This window comes from Chelonus insularis, unplaced genomic scaffold (assembly GCF_013357705.1).
Source record: "Chelonus insularis isolate UGA/USDA-ARS -01 unplaced genomic scaffold, ASM1335770v1 contig_42_pilon, whole genome shotgun sequence".
In the NCBI taxonomy this organism is placed as follows: Eukaryota; Metazoa; Arthropoda; class Insecta; order Hymenoptera; family Braconidae; genus Chelonus; species Chelonus insularis.
Genome location: NW_023276578.1, coordinates 315,965 through 337,981, shown reverse-complemented (window position 1 = coordinate 337,981; position 22,017 = coordinate 315,965). Strand labels below are relative to the sequence as shown.

General features: G+C 28.5%; 1 protein-coding gene across 8 annotated transcripts in view; it reads left to right on the top strand.

The window, feature by feature from the left end:
- LOC118069697 (hemicentin-2-like) overlaps window positions 1–22,017 on the top strand; it is a 176,535-nt gene that overhangs the window by 135,639 nt on the left and 18,879 nt on the right. For all 8 annotated transcript variants that reach the window (XM_035087987.1, XM_035087984.1, XM_035087985.1 and 5 more), the window contains one exon: window positions 4,009–4,231. In XM_035087987.1, the coding sequence (XP_034943878.1) occupies window positions 4,009–4,231 (223 nt within the window). The remainder of the gene's footprint in view (window positions 1–4,008; window positions 4,232–22,017) is intronic.

Genomic DNA, 22,017 nt, shown 5'->3' with positions numbered 1-22,017 from the left:
TAAAAGATGGTCGTCTTTGTTAGATGAGAAGAAGATGCATCAACTCTTTGAAATGACAACGCATTAACATGCAAAGAGAGTAACAGTGATGTCATGAAACAAACCGCGAGTCAGTAGAGATGTATATAACTAGTGCAAGCGCTTTTGCGGTTGCCAACTATGATGGCAGTTTGTATCAGTCGCGTATCGTAAATTACGGAAACATAAATGAGAAGAGATACAATACGCTAGGTATACTGTTGTATTAGTTAGACATACTGAACGATATTGGACTCTACAGTTTCCTTTGCTCTCTCAGCCTTTCGTTGGGGTGTGTATATATAAACAGGGCTACTCTAGACTGCACATCCACCGTTTTGTGCTTATCTTTTACCGGATGTTACACAAACTCCTATCGAACAACGATGAACTTCCTGGAGATAGAAACTTGTAAGAGGAAAAAACTCAGCAGGGCCGTTATTATCTCATACTACACATACTCTTTATTCGAAAAGTTTCCCCAAATCCCACGTTGATAATAATTCAACCTTCGATGTCCTAGGGAGAACCAACGTTTTTTATCAGTGAGATTATTGCTATTAATACTCAAATATTTTATCATAAATTCCAATCAAACGGAAGTTGGTTATAAAGAAAGGAAAGCTCAGGGAATATTTTATTATGATTTGTTTTAAAAGTATGAACTTTTTCAAGGAAAGTAAAATTTCTTAACTCTGAGTAGGGTCAACTAGTCATTAATAAATAAACGATATATTACCAATACGTTATTATACCAGCCATTTCATTCATTTGATTTTCCTCTACAATTTTACTTTTTTGTATTTTAAAAATATTTCTGTATTAAATGTTTCTTTTATATTAATAAACCAGTTGACAATTCACTTCTTAGTGATTAATTGAATAATCAATACTCTTAATCATCCATTAACTGGTACGTTGACCCCATTACTCTTAAGTCACCTAATTAAAACATCATTCAGCTCTTAATTAATTAATCAACTGACGACCATAAATTGTTCACACATTGGATACCATTTATTGCTATTCAAACATGAATTTAAAAATAAAAGAGATTTATTTTTGTCTCATTTTCCTATCGATGAATTTACATCGACATATGAAGCTAGCTAATAATCGAAAATTAAATTAATTAATAATCAAATTGTTATCATTAATCTCAAAGAGGCATAATCTTTTGTCTACTGTCAACAATGTCTTCATGAACTGGCATATTTATGATGTCAACAACATATTGTATTGAAATTAATGTCTTTGATCAAAGGAGTAAAAGTCATTTACCAAAGGCAAAGTTATTAATGGAATTCAGGATGAAATTCCAGTATGTGTAGTTCTCTTTATACATTTTAGTGCATAACTAAACATTCTTTAGAATACTAATCTTTTTTATTATTATAATTTAAATATAATTATCCATAGATATATTCTAAAATATACATTATTTTTATTTAAAACAAATAAAAATATAATTGTACAAAATTTGAAGTTAAATTCCACATTCAAATTTTTGAATATAAAATTAAATGTTTCAGTAAACATTTGTAGCTTCTAGCATGGGAATTTTAATTAAATAATTCTTTTATTATTTAAAAAATGGTTCAAACAGAGGTTGAAAAATTTTGTAAAAAATTGTTTCTCCTAGATAGTATTAATTGTTTCGTTGTGTAGTTACAATATCGATGGATATTAAGTACTCCCAAAACAAAAAATGAGTGATGGAAAAAAAAAACAAATAAAATTTTCCAGATATATTTGGAACGAAAATTGAACAGGTTATCATTTAGATAAATTGAGTACTTTTGATTGCACAAAAAGCTTGGATTGTAAAAATAATAACCGAGTACATTTATGAGCCTCAACAATCTGAAATCACGTAGAAAATAGAGGTTTTGACGAAAGAAATTTTATGTTTCAATAGAAATGAGTTAGACGTAAATTGTAATCTTGGAAATTGCAAGCTTCATGTATCTTATCATATTTTGCATCAAGATTCAGACGGTGAATAAAGGAGAGAGCGTCAGAGCATGATGGTACGATATGGACTAAGTCTCTCTACCGTCATAAAATGAAAGACAATTTTATGAAACGATATCAGCTCCTGTCGACACCAGTGCATCTTTCATCTTGTTTTCAGTTTCAAACGAAGCAGCGAAAGTCGTAAAAGTTTTACGAGTGTATCAACCTTGCTTCATACTGAGGTTATTAGACTCTCTTCATTATAAAAAGATGCAAGATTAATAATAAGCAATATTATTGTATTAATTTTGCTCATAAAACTTGCACAAAATATTTTAACAATCATGATTATTATGATAATTGAATATGTAAATATGTTTAGGAAACTTCTTGGTTGCACGTTCTAGTACTAATTGAATTTCCACACCACATGCTTTGTTCTTGGGAACTTTATCTCTAGAAAATGCGTGTAACTATTTCAAAGTACGGAAATCCGTGGAGCAAGCTCAAAACGAGAGAAAATAACGGAGAAAGTGGACGCAACGAAAAGAGGAAGTTAAAGTGGTTCAATTATCACACTAAAGAAGAGATACAATCCCTTTTGCTTCACATGTAAATTCCAGAATGATATGCAAAGCGATCCTATTAATTTTCAAAAGTTTTCCCATGGAATGATAGAGAAAGAAAGGAAAAATAATGTGTGAGATTGTGCAGAAAAACGCTGTAACTGTGGTCACGAAAATCAGTGTTTTAAAGTGAAAAATAAGAGAGTTAGACAGGAAAATGAATTGAACGAGAAATGAGTTTACATTTCATGTCACATGACGTTCATCTCCGCATCTTGTTAGCTGATTTTTCCGGAATTTTATGCCCAAAACCCTCCAGAAAAAATTACAAATGGTCCACTAAAAATTCGTGTATGAAAGTCCGTTGACTTTTAATAGTTAATGCTATTGTGATAGTGTGGTAATTTATGCCATGATTAATTTATTTCTTTGATAGTCAATCTGAACATTTACAATTGCTTCTAGAAGCAGTAAATCTTATTACATAAGATCTTATTACACAAATGTATAAATAAGAAATAGGAATTCGCCAACTTGTTATAAATATCAAGTTTATCAATCAACTCCAAACCTTCATTTGAATTCATTGATACCTAAATCTCCTTTCCGTTAATTAATTAAATGCTTATAAACATAACAAAAGTTTTCTAATACAGACAATGTAGTTGGAAAAATAATGAAAAAATCAATTCTAAATGAATTATAGCATTTAATGAATCGGTGTAACATTCATAGATAGGTGATGATGATGAGTCACAAAGGTGGGAATATATCGTAGCTCTGTCTAGACTAGCTATTAAGAAAATTAACAGCTGTTTTGATTTCATGGGGGGAAAATTATGAACAAAAGATGGTAAATGAGATGGCAACAGAAAGTATGATGTGGATCTGTAGAATTCATTTAGAGAAAAGATGAATAGTCTGACTATGATAGAAAGTTGCATTCTCTGTATTGACTAGAGTTATCTGATGATAAATGATCTGTTTAATTATTCATTTGATAGATTCTTTATACAAAATTCTTGATTGTTAAACATATTTCTAGCTTTTTGCTCATATTATCTTTGACATTCCTTGCCAATTCTAAACCTACAAGTTTCCAAAAACCTCTTCTTCCATACTTGTCTACATAATGTCAATAATTTCTGAACAAATTTAAAATTTTTAAATCTATCAATTAGGTTTAACTATTAATGTGTTAATCAGTTTGTTAATTTCTTCTTTCATATACAAACATAACTTAATAATTGAGACTATTTGTTTGAGAAAAAAGATTACTTTTACTTACTTTCATTAATTTTATCATTTCAACTTGTTATTCTTCTTTCAATAATTCATTTTGACACCACGAATAAAATGTTAAATGAATTGGAAAAATGTTTGTTGAAGAAAAACAAGTACTGTAAATAATCAGCTTATATGTTTGGTATTTAATTGTCTATAGAAAACTAATTTATATCTGTTTCAGGTGCCATTACAAGTGTCGTGGGTGCGACATAGAGACATTCATCTATTAACAATTGGACGTTACACGTATACAAGTGACCAACGATTTCGTGCCATTCACAACGTTCACTCGGACGACTGGACACTCCAAATAAAGTTCCCTCAATTGCGGGATACTGGGATATATGAGTGTCAAGTTTCTACGACCCCTCACATGAGTCATTTCGTTCATCTCACTGTCGTTGGTGAGTAGTCTGCTTATATATCTATATATACGCGTATACATTTACTGGTCATCTCTCTACATTATCTGTACCACTGTGAACTCAGTGACCGTAAATTGAACTCAGTTGACGATCTACGGATGATCCGTAATAGCATCTTCCGAATATATGATATATCACGTATGCCACGAATAACCTATGAAATATTACCATGTATTTTGAGAAAGGATGTATGTGTGTAAAGTACACCCGTTGAACTCAAGTTAAATAAAATGTTTTACTATGATTCGTTGTTAAAAGCATTACGGTATGACATTTTATTTATTATGATGACATTTTATTTATGATCTCTCTTAATAAAAAAAATGATCTATGGATACTCGTGGAATATTTAATTGAATTGATCGCTACGTTTATTTGCAATGGTGTTGAATGACGACTAATAACATTTTTATCAATAATGTTATGATCTGAAATGATAAATTAATTACTATCTACAATTTTTTTATTTCTTTTTAAAAAATTAATTAAATAATTTTTAAATAATATTTTTCGTCTGCACATCAGACTTTGATTATATTAGAAATTCCTTGAATTTTTTCCCCAAAAAAAATGTTTACAAAGAAGTTTCTATCTTTAATTTGAAGTTAAATTTTTTATTAATGTGCACATTCTTTATTTGTACCGGATTTCTTTTAGTATGTACACAAAGAGGAAGAATTATTTGAAAATTATTATTCACCGAAATCTACACATCATGAATATCAAAGACAAAAAGCAAAAATTAATTATCAGAAGGAAAAATATCAAATTTCATAATCAAGAGAAAGCTGAGAATATTTATAAACCCTTGGAATCAGAAATAAAAAAAAACGATCGGAGTATTAATCCACATTCGAGATCCTGAGGGACGATATGCTGCATCACAAAGCTGCTGCAAAAATAGAAAATTTCACCGAGGTATTACTAGAATGATCGGCAATGCTCTTGAATAGCTAAAAAATCGCACTATTCCAGTATCTCCATTGTTTTTAATTCATCTAGGATTTCACTATTCTGATCACGCATTGTTAATTTCTTGCATTTATGATGTATAGAATGAAAAAAAAGTTAGAAAAATCTATACCCGTGAAAAAAAAAAACTTTGATTCTTCATTCATCAAAACCGCTTGAGGCTTTAGTTAAAAAACTGGGGAAAAAATAGTTGAATATGGGCAGAAATGTCGGAATAGAAGAAATGATGAAACAAGTGAGTAAAACGACTGGAGAGGATTCAAGAAGAAAAGAAAAATGAAGTACGTAAAGTAGAGTAGTTATAGAATAAAAAAGGTGGTCATACGGTCGAGTGATTCAATTCTTTGTCGGTTATTTCCGTTCTATCGAAAGCACTCTTCACTCTCATCGTTGGCACTGTAAAATGCACATTCAACCGCACGATCGAGGTTTACCACGATCGATTATATATTCTCACTTTTAAAAAAATACACAAGTATGTACGAATACATATGCTGGATTCTTTCAAAGAAAAAACGAGTTATTTGTGGAAATAAAATTGTTTTTTGGTATCAAACAACAACTAATAACATCATATCTTTTTCATCAACTATATCAATAGCATAAAAAATTTTTATTCTAAATTATAAATTGATATAAACTCGCTAAAAAATGGCAATTTCTGATGGATGAAATTTATACTTCAATATTATTTTAATAAAAAAAAATTTTCAAAATTATTTTGATGAATTTTTCAATATTTTTCTTTTTTTTTTTTTTTGAGAATGACTGGTGATGTCTATGACGGACATTGAAAAGTAATTCAATGATTTTAAATAATATGAAATATCAAAAGTCTAAAAATAATAAGAATTCAATTTGAAAAATATTTTCGTGAATAAAATAAGAATTTTAATGCTAAATTCTTGGATATTTTAATATCGGTATTGCTGATTCTATCGAAAGAGCAGAGAACATTGGTTCAAATTGATATGCCTACATTTTAGAACACTGCATTGAAAGTTGGCGCCCACCGTCTGCTGGAAAGCCGCGAAAAAAACTTATGAATGAAAGTAGCGAAGAAGAGAGGAAAAAAAATTGAAACTGTCTTTGGTGCAGTTGGGTGAGGCCAACTGAATACGCTCGACATACTTTCTAGAGACTTGGGGTAGGGCAATCTCGAAGAATTTCCGGATCTATATAATTTCCAGTCGATTGACTAAAGGTGGTAGGTGCTTCCTGTTCTCCATTGCTTCTTCAATGTCTGAGGAAAAGACCAAAGAAAATAGTTTTCTTCACTAGGTCGTACATAGAATATATAATCACATTCAATATCTTCACCATTTATAAAATTTAACTTTAGTATATCATTAAGTAACTAACTAAAACATTTTAACAAAACTTAAACTCATTTCAACTTAACTCATTCTGTGAAAAAATATGTTGTTTGTGTAGAAAGTATAAACGTTAAGGGATACTTTAAGTATTTCTTTCTTTTTTTAACTAAGTCGTTTGTTACCATCGTACTTTATAACAAAAGTAATGGCGCCGACGTGTAACCTAGACTGCATAATAACCTGGTCGAAGTTAGCTTGACTATTTAGCAACGATGATTGGCCGCAAGCTGGAATAGATTGTCGGCGCCGCACCCTTATTTCTAACTAAAACTCCTATTGCCTCATGTCACGCCAGCCACTTTCACTCACCCACTGGCATTTTGTTTTGTTTCAATACTTCAATATACCTCTATCAACATTATACCTTCTTTTATCGCTAACATTTTATTTATAAAGTCATTTGAGATTTGACATTTCCGCATTATTCCCCAATGAGGGTCGACATCGTTTGCAATTGACAAGTTTGAAATAAAATACCAATAATCACTAAAAAATAGTATCATTTTCATCAAACTGTCAGTTTTGTTTTATTGATCCAGATATTTTTTTTTAATTATTTTAAAAATTTTTTATTAATTGTTTTAAAAAAAAAAAAATGTTCTCTAATCAAGTAAAATGTCAAAAGTGGTCTCAAGAGACACAAAAAATTTAAATTTTCAATTCAAAATTGAGTTGTTATTCGCAAGAAATTAATTAAGAAAACTGAAAATTTCCTAAAACATGTGAATGTTTAAATAACTGGATAATAAACTTTATTTTCGTAATATTATTTAATTATAATTAAAACAATAAATTAATTCATATTTAATATGTATCTACACCACATCCTGTGGGTTTCAATATTAAAGCACTTAATTAACATTATGCATATTTAAAAACTTTATAATCAACTTGATAACCACTCACAGAATAACCAATAAGCTTTTAATGATAGTAAAACTACAACAGTATTGATTGATAAATTTAAAATATTCTTCCACAAGACTTTTTATCAAAGTACCATCAATGAATATACATCAAGATGGTATTGAAGATGATGGTTGATGAGTAAATTATTAATTGACACTTTGGAAACAATTTTTTTTATATTACGTTGATTGAATAGCACAGAAGTAATCTCGTCAGACAATTTATATTGTCATTCATCGAAAAGAATAAAAAGAGATTGTACACGTAGAACTTATTTTTATGGTTCATTTACAGTAGCAACGAAGACTCCCAACAGAACACGGTTCCATTTAATCAACTTCTGTAGTCTTCTGAAATCAGGCTTTCAATTTCAGTTGGGACTTTACGAGCGTCAAATAACTTGAATGTCCTATCACTCTGTAACCACTAGAATCAATTGAATTTTCCTAATATTATATTTTGTTTTTATTTCAGCTCATCCTAAATATAATAGATAATCGATAAATTTTATTACAACAGTTGTGATTGAATAAATCGTGATGGAAAGTTTGGAGATGAAAAATATTCCCTAGTGACCACTCATAAAACAGATTTACAAAACTAAATTGAATGACTTAGAAGTTTAAAGATGAAGCTGAGGAATGGTAAGTTTGACGTTACCAACTTCTTCCTTAAACTTTGAAAGCTGACAAGAAGAGTAAATTGTGAACAGGGAGAAACAAGGATAGAAAAATGTCTGTACAACTTGTCTTCTTGACAACCGAACGATCCTTAAACCTCGTGAACAGGTTTTTTCACGTATTCCTAACTATCTTCTTTTGGCAGTTCTTGATGAATTTCATCAGACCTTTAGTAAGGAGAGTACGATAAAATGGCCAGGTGTCTTCAAAACTTTGCCAACAGAATTGGTGCAGACCACATCAATGGTAACGTTTGATCCTCTGGCAATCTCTTGGTGAACCTTTTTAAATTACAGTAGATGTCCATTTCAACACTTGCTCATCGATCTTCATCCTTTTGCTATTCCTTTTCCATTTCTTAACTGGGTCACATCTGCAGTAAAATACTAGAATGGTGCCAGGATAATGTTATTGTAGCTTTTTCCTATGATTTTCTCTTAAAAAAAGGATGAAAGATTTTTTCATTTATTATCTAATCATTAAAAAATGATAGCGGAAATTTAATTTCAAATTATCCATCAATACTTATAATTAACTTTGTTATTATTTTATTATAAAAATCGTATTATTAGAAAATATTGTTGATGAATAATTTAATTTTTTAAACTAGGTCATATCTCTAGAATATCAACATTTTTTTATTCAATTATTCCTTCCTCGTTTTTCTTTTCTAACAAAAATTATCTTCGGCTCTTTGAAGAAGTTTTTTTTGTCAAAATAAGAATAAAATTACATTTCTCATCTTATTTAACATTTAAATGTCAAATAATACCGTCAGGAAATTGATTATTAGTAGTAGTTATAATTTATTATAATTAGAAATAAGTTAATATTAATCTTCTGTAAAATTTATAATTGTGTTGATCTCGTAATTAGGTCACATCTTTTAAACATCAAATCTCTCTATTAAAACCTGTCACTTAGTCTATGATTGAAAAATATGGCTCATTATTTAATTACGTTTATGTATATGAGTACATATTATTAAATAAATGATTATCTAGTGTGTCAACTGACATTATTGTCCAACGAGTAGCGAAATTCATTTATTACTCTTAATCAAGTTAAAATGTTTATGGTAAAACTGGAAATTTTAGCGCATATGTACAAAGTTGATTGCATAAATATAATTATGACATTCAAAAAAAATGGTTGAATCAATAGTGTCGTTTAAACTTGATACATGTTATAAACAGTTACGTATATTAACCTTAGAATACATCTGAAAAGCTCCAATAAAAGCACGCGATGTAATTACAGAAACTAGAATTAATTTCATATTGAATTTAGATCAACACGCAAATTTAATAGTATTTAGTATATCGTTTGTTTGTTGGGAAATACAATTTTGTATGCTCAACTCCTAAACACTACAAAATAATTTCATAGTAAGCTTATAGTAAAATAAAGCAATAACGATAATAACATTGTCGTTATTGTGTTGTGTAGTAATAATAATTTAATTAATAATTATTTTAAAGTATCAAAGAAGTTGGAAAACACCAAATGAAATTTTTTCCTTCAGGAAAAAAATTTTATTTCTATAATAACAGCAATTTTTCAGTTTTATAAAAGAATGTACTCACTTATTTAGATTTTCATATACTTGCTGGAAAAACTTGAAATTGTCTTCAAATTTGCAAAGTAACTTTTCCTTTAGAATTCTGACAATAAAAAGTTGGAAGGTTTATTCAAACTCTTGAGTATGCAGATTAAATAATTTTTGATTTGAACTGGATTTAAAAAAAAATAATAATTGTAATGAGAAGAAATTAAAATAAAATGTTCAAAAAGAGAATAATTATCATAGAAAACTGAATTAAAGTTATAAAAAAGCTGCATCAATGCATCAATGGATGGAAAATGCTTCTATTGACGTTGAATCGTAAGAAAAAGTTTTAAAGAAAAAGTGAAACTGATTTTCTTTTGCTATCGTGATGCTATCATTTCGAAAGGAATTCTGGACTGGATAGGACAAAACTGGGATTTTTCAATTAATTTTATTATCACTACCAACCACTGGAAAAAAAAAGAAGGACAAAAAAAGTGTTTTTTAACACAAGAGTTATATTCATAGTCCTGAATGTAAAGAAGGAAACATATTTTCATTGACGTCTTTGAATTATACACGATTTTTTGAATAATTCAAAGCTTTCAGGAAATGTCAAGGAGGAAGGTGCAAGTAGGAGTAGAGCGTCGACAGGAATAAATTTTCCCTTACGTCGATTCTCGTTGTTGGCGATAGTGACATTGAATGAAGTTGGAGTCATGAGAAAATAGGGGTAGAGAAAGTGTAAAAGAAGAAACGTGGGAAACGACTTAAGACACAAAGACTACACTGGCTTCTCAACCGCAATAGACACATAGCAGTAACATATACCAACAACTAGAAACGACGAAAGCAACAATAGCAACAAGAAGAAAGGTGACCTCATAAAATATTTTTCCTTCTAGTCGTTTCGTTTCGAGGTACTCGAAGTGACTCCTACACAAGCACAAGCGGCTTTTCCTTTATAACAAAGTACTGTAGCAGATCCATTATCCCTGCAAGCGCAGTCTGAAAGTGCACTTGCAGTTTCAAGCAGTTCAAACAACTTATTTATTTATTAATTTAAATTTTTGCTTTAAGGAAATTGTTTTCTATGATGCTACAATATTTATCTAAATCATTGACCAACTCAAGAGTTTGTGAACAACAAGTCTCCTCCATGGAACCTTCAGTCATGACTTACATAATACATATCAACATATTTCTTACATCACTCTATAAACATTGTTTTGATGGCATGAAGAATATAAATAATATTTTAAAAGTAATTTAACTTCTAACTATTCTTATGAATTATTTGATTCATAAATTTAATATTGGATCTCATAATTTTATCCTAATAAATGTGTAATAAAAATCTCTATGAATATTCTGATAACTTTTTAATTGAATACTAATTCGAAATATTCTCATTATTCATGCATATAATAACTTACAGTATTACAGTCATTTTTGTCAGTTTTTATGCTCCTGCAACAGAAGCTATTGATCGCTGCATATTTTATATGCAAGACAAACAAACTGACCTCTTCTTAAAACTATTCTCCAAAGATTTATATGAATTTCAAGTTTTTTAATCAAATTTTCTTTCAACAAAATTAATTTTCAGCAGTAGATAAAACTATCCTGAAAGATAATATCATTTAGATGCTTTGAATTTAATCTTCAAATCAAAATAAATGAATGATTACAGCAATGTGATCATAATTGGCAGTAATTTTTCTTCATTCTATCTTTGAAAAGTATACACAACAGTAGTTAAAGAGTCCAAGTTCAGGTTTTGGTTTTAAAGAATATATTTCCTTCTGACAATAATCTGCTTATGTGTATAAAGTAAGGATTGCTATTCTTTTTTCGTTTCTCTTATCCTGATCCTTCAATGGTAAATGTGGAATATTACCTATCTCTTGATTCCTTCCTCAAAAAAGTTATATAAAGTGTGCTAAGCTTCACAATTTAGCCTTCAATACTTGTAGAATTTCTAAAGATTAAATCTTTTACAGAAATAAACCTTTAAACTGTTGCAATCACAGAACCTCTCTTTCCATATGTAAGATGATGAGAGAGATTTTTATTCGATTCTGTCGTAATCAAATATTTGATATCAAAACATTCAACAGGAAACAGATGGTACAATTTCCGAGAGAATTGAACCTTAAGAGAAAATAACAACTGTAATATTTATTGAATTATCTTAAGACAACGACCTAAAGGTGGACATTGCAATTCCACGTTCGTTTGGTGAATGAAATAAGCGCGATTCTCTGCTGTATTTACCTTTACATATACCCTAGGGTATGTACGAGACTATGTTTTTGGTAAATTTCATTTTCCTTGCATCATAGCACTAGCATTCTGGCTTACGAGGAAGTAACAAAGCAATAAAACCGATGCCAAAGGCATGTCATGACTGCTTTCTACCTCTATATTCCCGGAAATGTGCCAAAGTAAATTATCTCGAATATGTTTTTTTTTTTAATATACCTCGAATAGAATGGTGGTGAATAAAAAAACATCATACAAAAAATTGTAGTAGCCAGGGTTGAGAAAAATGTTTAGATCTGCTTAAGCGTTGTGCCTGAAGCGGCGATTTTACCCTTCCGGCAGATTTAAAACGTGCCACGAGAAAAATATAATGCTCAGTGAATTCCCTCCCTCGAGTATATATATATATAGTCTAGAAATGCTTTTTGTCTCGTACACGACAGTCAAATTAATTATCAAGACTAGCTGAACGAAGGTATGCACGGAATTTTCTCGAGCAATTAACCACCCTGCCTATTTAGTTTTTTCATTATTTTTATTACTTTATGGTCAATTTTAGTCGTACCTTTATGCATTATCGTTTAATTTATCGTCTGCAAAAATATTTTAAACATTTTTAATTGCTGTGCTTTCCGTCAATGTTTCATGTCTTGTGTCCTCAAATAATTTCATGAAATATCGTACTGTGTATCTGGATTTTTAATTGTTCTCAAAGATTTACGATCTATTTAAGTTTCGACTCAGTATAATGTCATTTTATTTATTCATCTCAAAATATTTAGAGCAAGAACTTTACTGTTTATATTTTACATCGATTATAAATTAATGAGTTACTTTAGTACTTCTTTATTACAGGACTTTTAACATACTGTTATTTAACATATCAATTACTTTTGTCATTAAATTTTATCTTTTATCTTTTTTATGATACAATCAAATACTTTACGTATTCATGACTATTCTTTTACGAGTATTGTTTTTTTTAGATTCTTTAAATCATTTACTCAAGTTTTACAAAATATACTGAATGTTTTCAATTTTCTGAAAAGACTCTCCGTAGACATTACTTCTAGATCATTAAATCTTTTTTTGTAAGCCGATTAAATTCTGCGTATCTGCTTCTCTTGATAATAAAATACCGCTTACGATAGTTTTATAAAATTGTCATACAAATGGTGAATAAAGAATAACATAAAAAGTATTTTCACTATTTTATTTTGTCTTTAGTTGAATGAATTAAATTAAAGAAAAGCTCGCAAAATCATTGAATAAAGTCACTCGCAGTAAGTAAACCACTTATTTGAAGAAAAGTTCACTAAAGGTAGAAAAAAAAAATATAACTTATTTTTAGAACATTTAAGATAGCTTAATCCATTAACGCTCTCTAAAGAAGTTGGTGTAAATAAAAAATTACCAACCTCCAAACTGTTTTCAGGGAATGGTGAAACATGTTTTTTATCAAATTTTATCTCGTTAAGGCAATTTATAAAGCTGAAGCAATTCTTTTCAATATAAAAAATTATTACAAAAAATATATTTTTCATAAAATGTAATTTAATATATTAAAGATACTTTTATCATGAACAATGAAAGGTTAAAAGTAACAAATAAAAGTTAACATTAATAAAAAAAATTTTATACAATTATGGAAATTAATATCTCCCAAGTTATCTACATGGACAAATATGTTATTTGAAAAGTTTTAAAAAATTTCATTATTTTATTTCTAAATAATTACAATTAATACATGTCAGAAGGACACTTATTTATCTTTCAATTTGAATGATTGTTAACAAATAATTTTCCAGTAATGAGGTAATGAAAGGATCTTAAACTTTGTAACAAATTGCAAATATTTCCAGTTATAATAATACACAACTTTTCAATTGTTATTAATTTTTTTTTTATGAATATGCTATTGTTTATAATGGAACTACTATAAATAAAATAAGAACATAATAATTACATAAAATGAAACAGAATATCAGGAAGTTTGTGAAAACATGGAATTTATTTAAAATCCATAGCTGGATTTAATACTAGTTATTTAACAGAAAAAGTTTGTTTATTTAATCAACATAAAACTTTGACAAACTACAATTGCTGATAATTTGAGATTTTTTTTGAAAGTGTTACTGAGGTTAAAAAGCAAAAGCTTTCAACAGTGACCTGGAATACTGGTTGGTATCAAAGAGTGATTGCAAAGTGTAAGAAAATAAAGAAAATGCGAAAGACTATTTCCAGTGGTGTAGTAACACTGTTGTTAATGTGGCAGTGGTTCTGGTAACAATAATATAAGTCAAATGGTTTTTGATGCCAAAAGAGCTTTTGAATAACCGAAAAAATGTTTTACTATATCTAATACACATAAAAAATTGACCCTATTTTGCTTTGAGGTATTTTTTATTATTTTATTTTTTGTAATGTCAACAGAGGTCATATATACACACGAATACTTTTGTTATCTAGAGGAAATAAATTCTCACGGAAGCGAAAAATCACCGCAATCCCACCTAAACATTTATCAACAGTAATGAGTATCTACGCCACTTTTATCTAGTATTGTCATCTCACACGAATGTTAAATTTAATTTTGCTATGGCAAATAATAAAACGTTGCCATTTTTACCAGTGAGGGAATTGAGGTGAAGAGAGAGCAAAACATCTGTCATAATCTGAGGTAAAAAGAGACACCTGTTCATTATGAAACTTACTGCTTTTTGTTAGCAGATTAATTTTAATTTTATATCTCTTTATTTTAAAATGAAAAAAAAAACATCATTTTAATAATCTGTCATTTTTCTTTTTTCATGATCAAAAATTGAAAAGATATATTCAAATTAAAATATTATATAAAAGGTGGGTAAATAGGACAGGGACTTTGAGAATTCTATACCATTTATTGTCACTAATATTTTTCCATTATTGTTAATAAATTTATTGTCAATAATCTCTCACTATTAATATTTATTTTCTTTTTTTTTTGTTCATAATTCTTCATTTTTATTAACAATTTTTAATGTTAATAAAAATGTTAATAATAATTTCCTCTAGTCATTCATATCATTTCTACATGAAAATTTAAAAAAAAAAATCCCAAAAGCTGACCCAGTACAAAACTTCTCTTATATACTTTACATAAAAAATTAAATCCACATGTAAAAAATTTTAGGTACAATTTAAAAGTTGTAATTTTTTAATTCTTCCCTGCTAACTAATATTATAAAACCTTTCTTCATACCACATTTAAAAATACTACCTTAATTAGAAGTATTTAACAGATTTTGATAACTAATTAGTTAAAATTTTAAACGTCACACAGAGTGACAATAAACTAATCTAAAAATATGTCGTTTTTTTGAAATTATAAAATTCTGAAAATACTTATCTATTTAAAAAATGTCTGACTGTATTGTCGACTACTAGCCATACTTTTTGGCATTCCACCATGTTTTAGTTCATAAATTAACTTTGATTTCTGCTAAGTCATGAAAAAATAAGTGTCTACCATAAAAATAAGAAATTATTATAATATCTCTTAGGACTTTCAGACGAGTTAAAAGTTTTTTTCCATAAATTTTTTCATTATAATAACCACAGAAAAAATTTAAACTAAACTAGAAGTTAAGCGCAGTATATATTACACAATTTACATCAGAGGTTTATTAAATAAAATCATTGATCCCACAGTGTGGGATGTCATAACGGATGAGCGTTATAAAAAGTTTCTACTAACATCTATATAACCCAAGGGAAGTTTGTTCGTAAAGCTTCATTCTACCGACATAGTGAAGATAACAAGAATTAACAAGCCAACTAGGCAAGACTATTAAATAATAAGATGACTTTCCAATTTCTTTCACCAGTTAATAGTCCACTTAAAAGCAATTAATTTTAAGAGTAAAGTACTTTGTCCTGAAGACCATACTCTTATCGTGAAATTATAGCAGCTAATTTAGTGGTTTTTTATCGACAGAGAAATTCTTCCAACTATCTAGAATGATTAAGTACCTGTAAATTTATCATTAATCATTTTTATAATTAATTTCCAATGGTTACGACTTTTTATAATTTATTACACTATCATGTGTCATTTTTATTGCTATTTTTATATCAAGAACAAACTTTATAAGTAACTTTAGTTCTTTATGATTAAATCAATATTCATCAATCTCAAAATCTACGTCATAATAAAAAAAAATATTTAAACATTCACTTTTCTAATTTTAATTAAATATTTTTCCTTCCTTCACTTAAAATTCAGTTGTAATTGAGTGTAACAGATTGAATTATATACAGCAAAAATTCTCAATAAATTTAATTTAGCTTTTCTCTCGACTGTTAATTAGCACAATTGTTTCAATTAAAAACTTACTTTGAATAATAGTTGGAATGAAATAGAAGTAAATTATAAATGATATTCAATTAATAAAATATTCTTAAAGCTTTGAATATTTTTTTTTTCTAAAAAGCTTGAATAACATTTCGTTAAAAATTCTCATAAATTTTATTTCAGTATACATGCATGAATAAAGATAATTATAAATTTGAGAGAGATAAAATATTTAATGAAAAATGAGATCCATAAATTTAGCAAATTGAAGAATGAGATCAAGATATTCAAAAGGATGCATTTCTATTAAAATGTTTCATGTTTAATGATATTCATTAAAACGAAACAAATGCAGTGATTAAAAGTCTAACTTGATAATAATACAACTGTCTAAAACATTGTTATCACTAGACTTCCACACCTCAGTAAATGTTTGCTTCACATTTCAGAATTAATAACGCCACTCGTCAAGGTTTAAGACCTTGTCAGGCTTACATAAAGATCATTTGTCTCTAGGAGCTTTTCTACTCATGGATACTTTCCAAGCTTAAGGCAAGATAAGACGTATATAATGCGGTTTGTTTTCTTCTTTTTCTTCACTCACGAGTTGCTTAGTCTTTTCCAATTGTATGACAGAGGATGCCAGGATTTGTAAGGTTTTTACGCAATGTCGACCAGAACGTTGAGAGTCAGATTAAGAAAATAAAATGAAAAAAGCAGACTAAAAAGACGTACAGTAAGCGACTTTTTTAAACTCCAGGGATTTTGTCTAAGCGAAAAATCATGTAAACTATACCCAAGTGTTCTAGTGTAAGATACTTTTGCGTTGCTAGGTGAGACCTAAATAACATGAAGGATGACCTTAAGATTGGATTTAAATAAAAAATATCTAATAGACACATCAGATAATACTATTTCATGACTAGTTCTCACATTTCAAGCAAATCTTTTCGTTTCATTGAGTTGTAAAGTAATAAGGATATTTATATAAAATATATTCTAACTCTCCATGATTTATTAGCTTATGCCAAAAAACTTTGTGAATTATTACCCCAATAAATTTAATCTAATGTTTTATTCACTTGTAATCCCTTTTTTTTGCTTTTTTAATCAACTTTATTTATACACTTTTAATCATAATTGACGTTGTTGAATAATTGGATGTGATTTATTTAGAAAAATGTTTTTTTTTCCTTTAATAAAAATGATTTAAAAATAATTCAAATATGTATAAGAAAATAACTATGTAATTTTTATTTCAATTTTACCTTGCTAAAAGCTTCAAACAAAAACCTACGTTTGAAATAATATCAAATTACAAAGTAAACTTCCAACCACTTAAATAAATTAGTGACAAAAGCAAAAACTCTCTCATTATGAGTTATTATTTTTCTAGTCAATTTTTATATGGTAATTACACAAAGAACACGGGGTAATTTTATTACAATTAGAAAAAATGGACTTAACATTGCAATAATTATTTCTTCAATCCTATTAAAATTGTTAATTGTTTTTTTTGTGGAATATCTTACTCAAATTGATATTGATAGCTTCTCTAATAGAGATTATCAGATGGAAGCAGACCTTCTAAACGTTATAAGATAATATGCCAATCCCCTCTTTTCCCTCTTTTGGGGCGTGGCTAGAGAGAGTCTGGGAGAGATTCGCACTTCTTCGTAACTCTTCGGGTTGCTGAACTTGACCCACATCAGCATTTGGGTTATTGACCGATCAGCTGTAGTGTGTCATTGCTTTTTATTTTTCGTTGATGCTGTTCAAGACACTCGAGGGGGGATTAAAGTTTCTCAACAATTTTACGAGTACATAGAGATCTAAACTCTATGTATAAATAAATTAAATAATTAATTATTTTGATTATTATTGAAAATAATTATGGTTGAATAGTTATTTATTTTAGTTTGCATAAAAAACTGACACTATTTTTTTCTTATGAGTAATTAAAAAAATTTTAATTAAAAAAAACAAAGAACAAATGAATCAATTCAAAGTTTTTATATGAAAATAAAAGGGAAAAATTTTATGTAATTTATCTGAAATTTTCAATGAGATAATAATTGAGAACAGGTGTTACAATTCAGTTGGAATAAAAAATAATGGAATTTTTCACACGAAAGGACAAATTTTCATTTTCTTACTTTGCAAAGAAAACACATCAGTCCTCGTATAAAAAATTCTTGGGCCAAACAAACATTTATATCAGAGAGCTTGGAAGCTCTCAAGGGTAACACCTGTCAAGCGTAAGGGTCGTTCTCATGCTCGCAAACTTGCTAAACTCTGAGCATATTATTTTTACTTTCATTGAAATTTATATCATGTGAAATGAAAAATAATCTCAGGAAGTTGTTTTGAAACTGAAATGAAAACTCATTTAACATTTTTGTGATAATACAACTTTAAATATACATTTAAATGTTATTTAAAAGATGACTTTCCAAAAAAATAGACAGATAGAAAAAAATATCGTAATAAATCGTATATAGAAATTTACTGACGTCAAAAGTCGATTCAATAAGATTGCAAAAATATTGTAACCTTTCACAGCAAAAAATGTTCAATGTGAGAATCGAGTCAACAGGGACTTATAAAAGTCAAATAGGTATTTTATTGTCGTCCAAGCTATTTTGATTTATTCTTACTTTACGACACTTCCGTCTGCTTTCACATACCCAAGCTACCCATCAGCAACTTCAACAGATGCATTGATATCATGTGTATTTTTTACGTTCCATAATATAATTAAAAGTTATTCAATTAAAAATGATTGAATACACCAATGTGTCTAATATTGAGTTTCTGACTGAAAATCATTTGGATAATAAAACATAATTATCTGCTTGACACTGAAAAATCAGAAAGCAAAATGATTTAGAAAGCAAATAGAATTCATTTGAAATGTCAATTAAGTTGAATCAAAGTAATTTTAACCATTATTTTTAGATAATCAAGATAAATTTAGAAAGCTTACATTGATTTTTTTTTATTAAAATTGTGCAGCAAGCTTGAAAAAAAACTGCTAACTTAGTAAATGTTTTGTCTTGAACTTAAGAGTCTTGACACTCTGTCAAAATGATCATGTTACGTCATGTAATTATGTCAAAGTTGAATAAAGGCCTCTGATTAATTTTAAATCACTTTATCCTAAAAATATATCAGCATAAGATGCTCATTTTGGAGTGATCCAAAAAGAAATGATCTTTAAAAGTGAAAACAGTTAAATTTCTAATTAAAACTTGGAGTAAGAACAAAATTTAAAAAGGATTGAAGTAAGTAGAAATCAACAAGAAAGGTTTAGATAAGACTTATAAGGTGTTAGAAGTTTCTATTCACCTAAAACCATGATAAAATGAAAAAAGATGTACAGTAAAAATAAGAAATAATTGAATAATTACTGAGGAATACAAGAATAAAATGATGTCTTGAAAAATGTCTGGTTTGGGATGAAACATATTTCTTAGTTTGTTACAAATGAAATAATTGCTAATAGCTAAGCTATGAGTCTAGTTAAAGTTTGAATCCTTAAATTTACTTTGAGATACTTGGACGAGATTGTTAATTACTTCAACCAACTCGCATGAGCAATCTTGGACAGAAGGAATGAGAGCCAACAATTAAAAAAGAAGTTTAAACTGCCTTATCTAACATCAAGATTGGTGGAGTGAAAACCGAAGAGTTCATCACTCAAAAAAAAAGCAATTGAATTTTTACAAAAAATAGATGGTAATAATATTAAAATTACTTATTATTTAACTGAAACAAATTATACTTTGTGCTTAGAATAACAAAAACCCTAGATACATCTTCTATTGCATTAGCTTTTCAGCTGGTCATGTTGATAATTTATGAGAAAAAAATTGAATAAATTAAAAATAATAATGTTTATAGGCAAACAAAATTTTTTTGCTTTATAAACAAAGATAAATCGATAAAAATCTTAATAAAGAGAGGAAAAATGGTAAAGGTCAAGTATACAATAGTTTGCATTAAATCATATTGATCACATGTAAGCAACATTAAAGTGTCATAATTTGTAAGAATTGTAACATTCAGCTTAGAAAATATTTAATTACACAAAAAAAGGGGAAAAACAGAGAATAGGTTAATACTTAAGAAAACTTTTAATGGAATTATTTATAAGTCATAGGGAGTAGACCTATTTCCATCTTCTACTTGATGTCTATAACGATATCTTGTTGAATATAATCTCTTCAACTAGTCAATTTTATCGATAATATAATCCACGTCACTGACAGTTTAATTTTGTTATTATATCAGTTTTTTTATATAAACTTCAAACTCTAATTTCATATTAAATTATTGATCCTTTAATACAGACAAGAACCTAGAGGTTTGAAATATTTCAGATTGCTTGACTTACATCTCCAATATATTTAAAAATAGCTATGGATGTATATCAAAGTTTTTTTCTCAAATTTATAGCTAAAAAAAAATAAAGTATCGAGGAGAATATTAAGAAGAGACAAGAGGAAGAAAGTAAATATAGTTCAAGAATTCATCAGTCAATGAACTGACAATCGAAGAAGACGAGTGGAGTTTGAGAAAAAGAATAGTAAATAAAGATGCTCAAGAAGGAGGCAAAGGCTATAAGGTAAGTGGAGACAGCTTCCGTGTGAGAAAGATCAGACGAGACAGGATAAGAGGAAACAGGAAAAGGAAGTCAGGAGGGAAAAGGAATTCAGGGAAGAGAGGATGCTGAGACGCTTTTCCTTGACGAAACTTTAGTGATATCACGAAAAAGGCAAATAAATTTATGACCAAACTTAAAAGCATTGCAAGGTCAGCAGTATACCGTGTTGCAATACACATTTTCATTTAAGATGCTTTACCCTAAATTCTACTCTCCTACTTTTTTTGCCCTACATCTTTGTCTAGATTTTTTTTTAGCACAGTCGTTAATTTTATTTAAAAAAAAATTCTTTTATTCTTTTTTTAAATTTTGCTGAGTTTCTTATTGTTAACATTTTATTTAACTCGTTGGCATCACTGGTTAATGGTCACGATTCTTCTGACCCTATGTACAAAAAATTGGATTATGCGCGAACACGTGACATCAGCAAGCATTCTCTTCTTTCTTCCACTTCTTCTTATACTTCTCAACTTGTTTTTCGTCGTTTTTCAGTAACTAATTAGTCACGTTACTCGAGCACGTACGAGCCGCTAGGCAAGAAAAGTTTTCTTTGTTGGCCTGACTTTCTAGCTTTATTTGAACTCTTAAATTAGAGTCGTCGTTTTGTAGACACATTTGTGAGCTAATTATTTTTATTGTTTCCTATCGTTACTCATCTATTCTACATACAAGAATGATGAATAACTTGTTTCCAACTTGTTTAAAAAATAATATTATTGTTTTATAAAAAACCATTTTCAGTTATTCCAAACAAAAAATAAATCTTTCTGTTAATAGAAACTTGCTAATATATTGTTAATGAAAATAATACAGTATTTTTTACTTTTTTTTTTATTCAGTACACTATTCTTAATAATTTAATTATCGCATGATTTCTTTTTTCAAGTGAAAAGCAGAAAAAAAACTTAATTCACAAGTTCAGAAAGACAAATGAAGCCTATAATGTTTTTTGTTAGAAATTAATTCTTGCTTGAATGCTATAGTTCATACGTGAACTTTCTTCTAAGCTGTAACG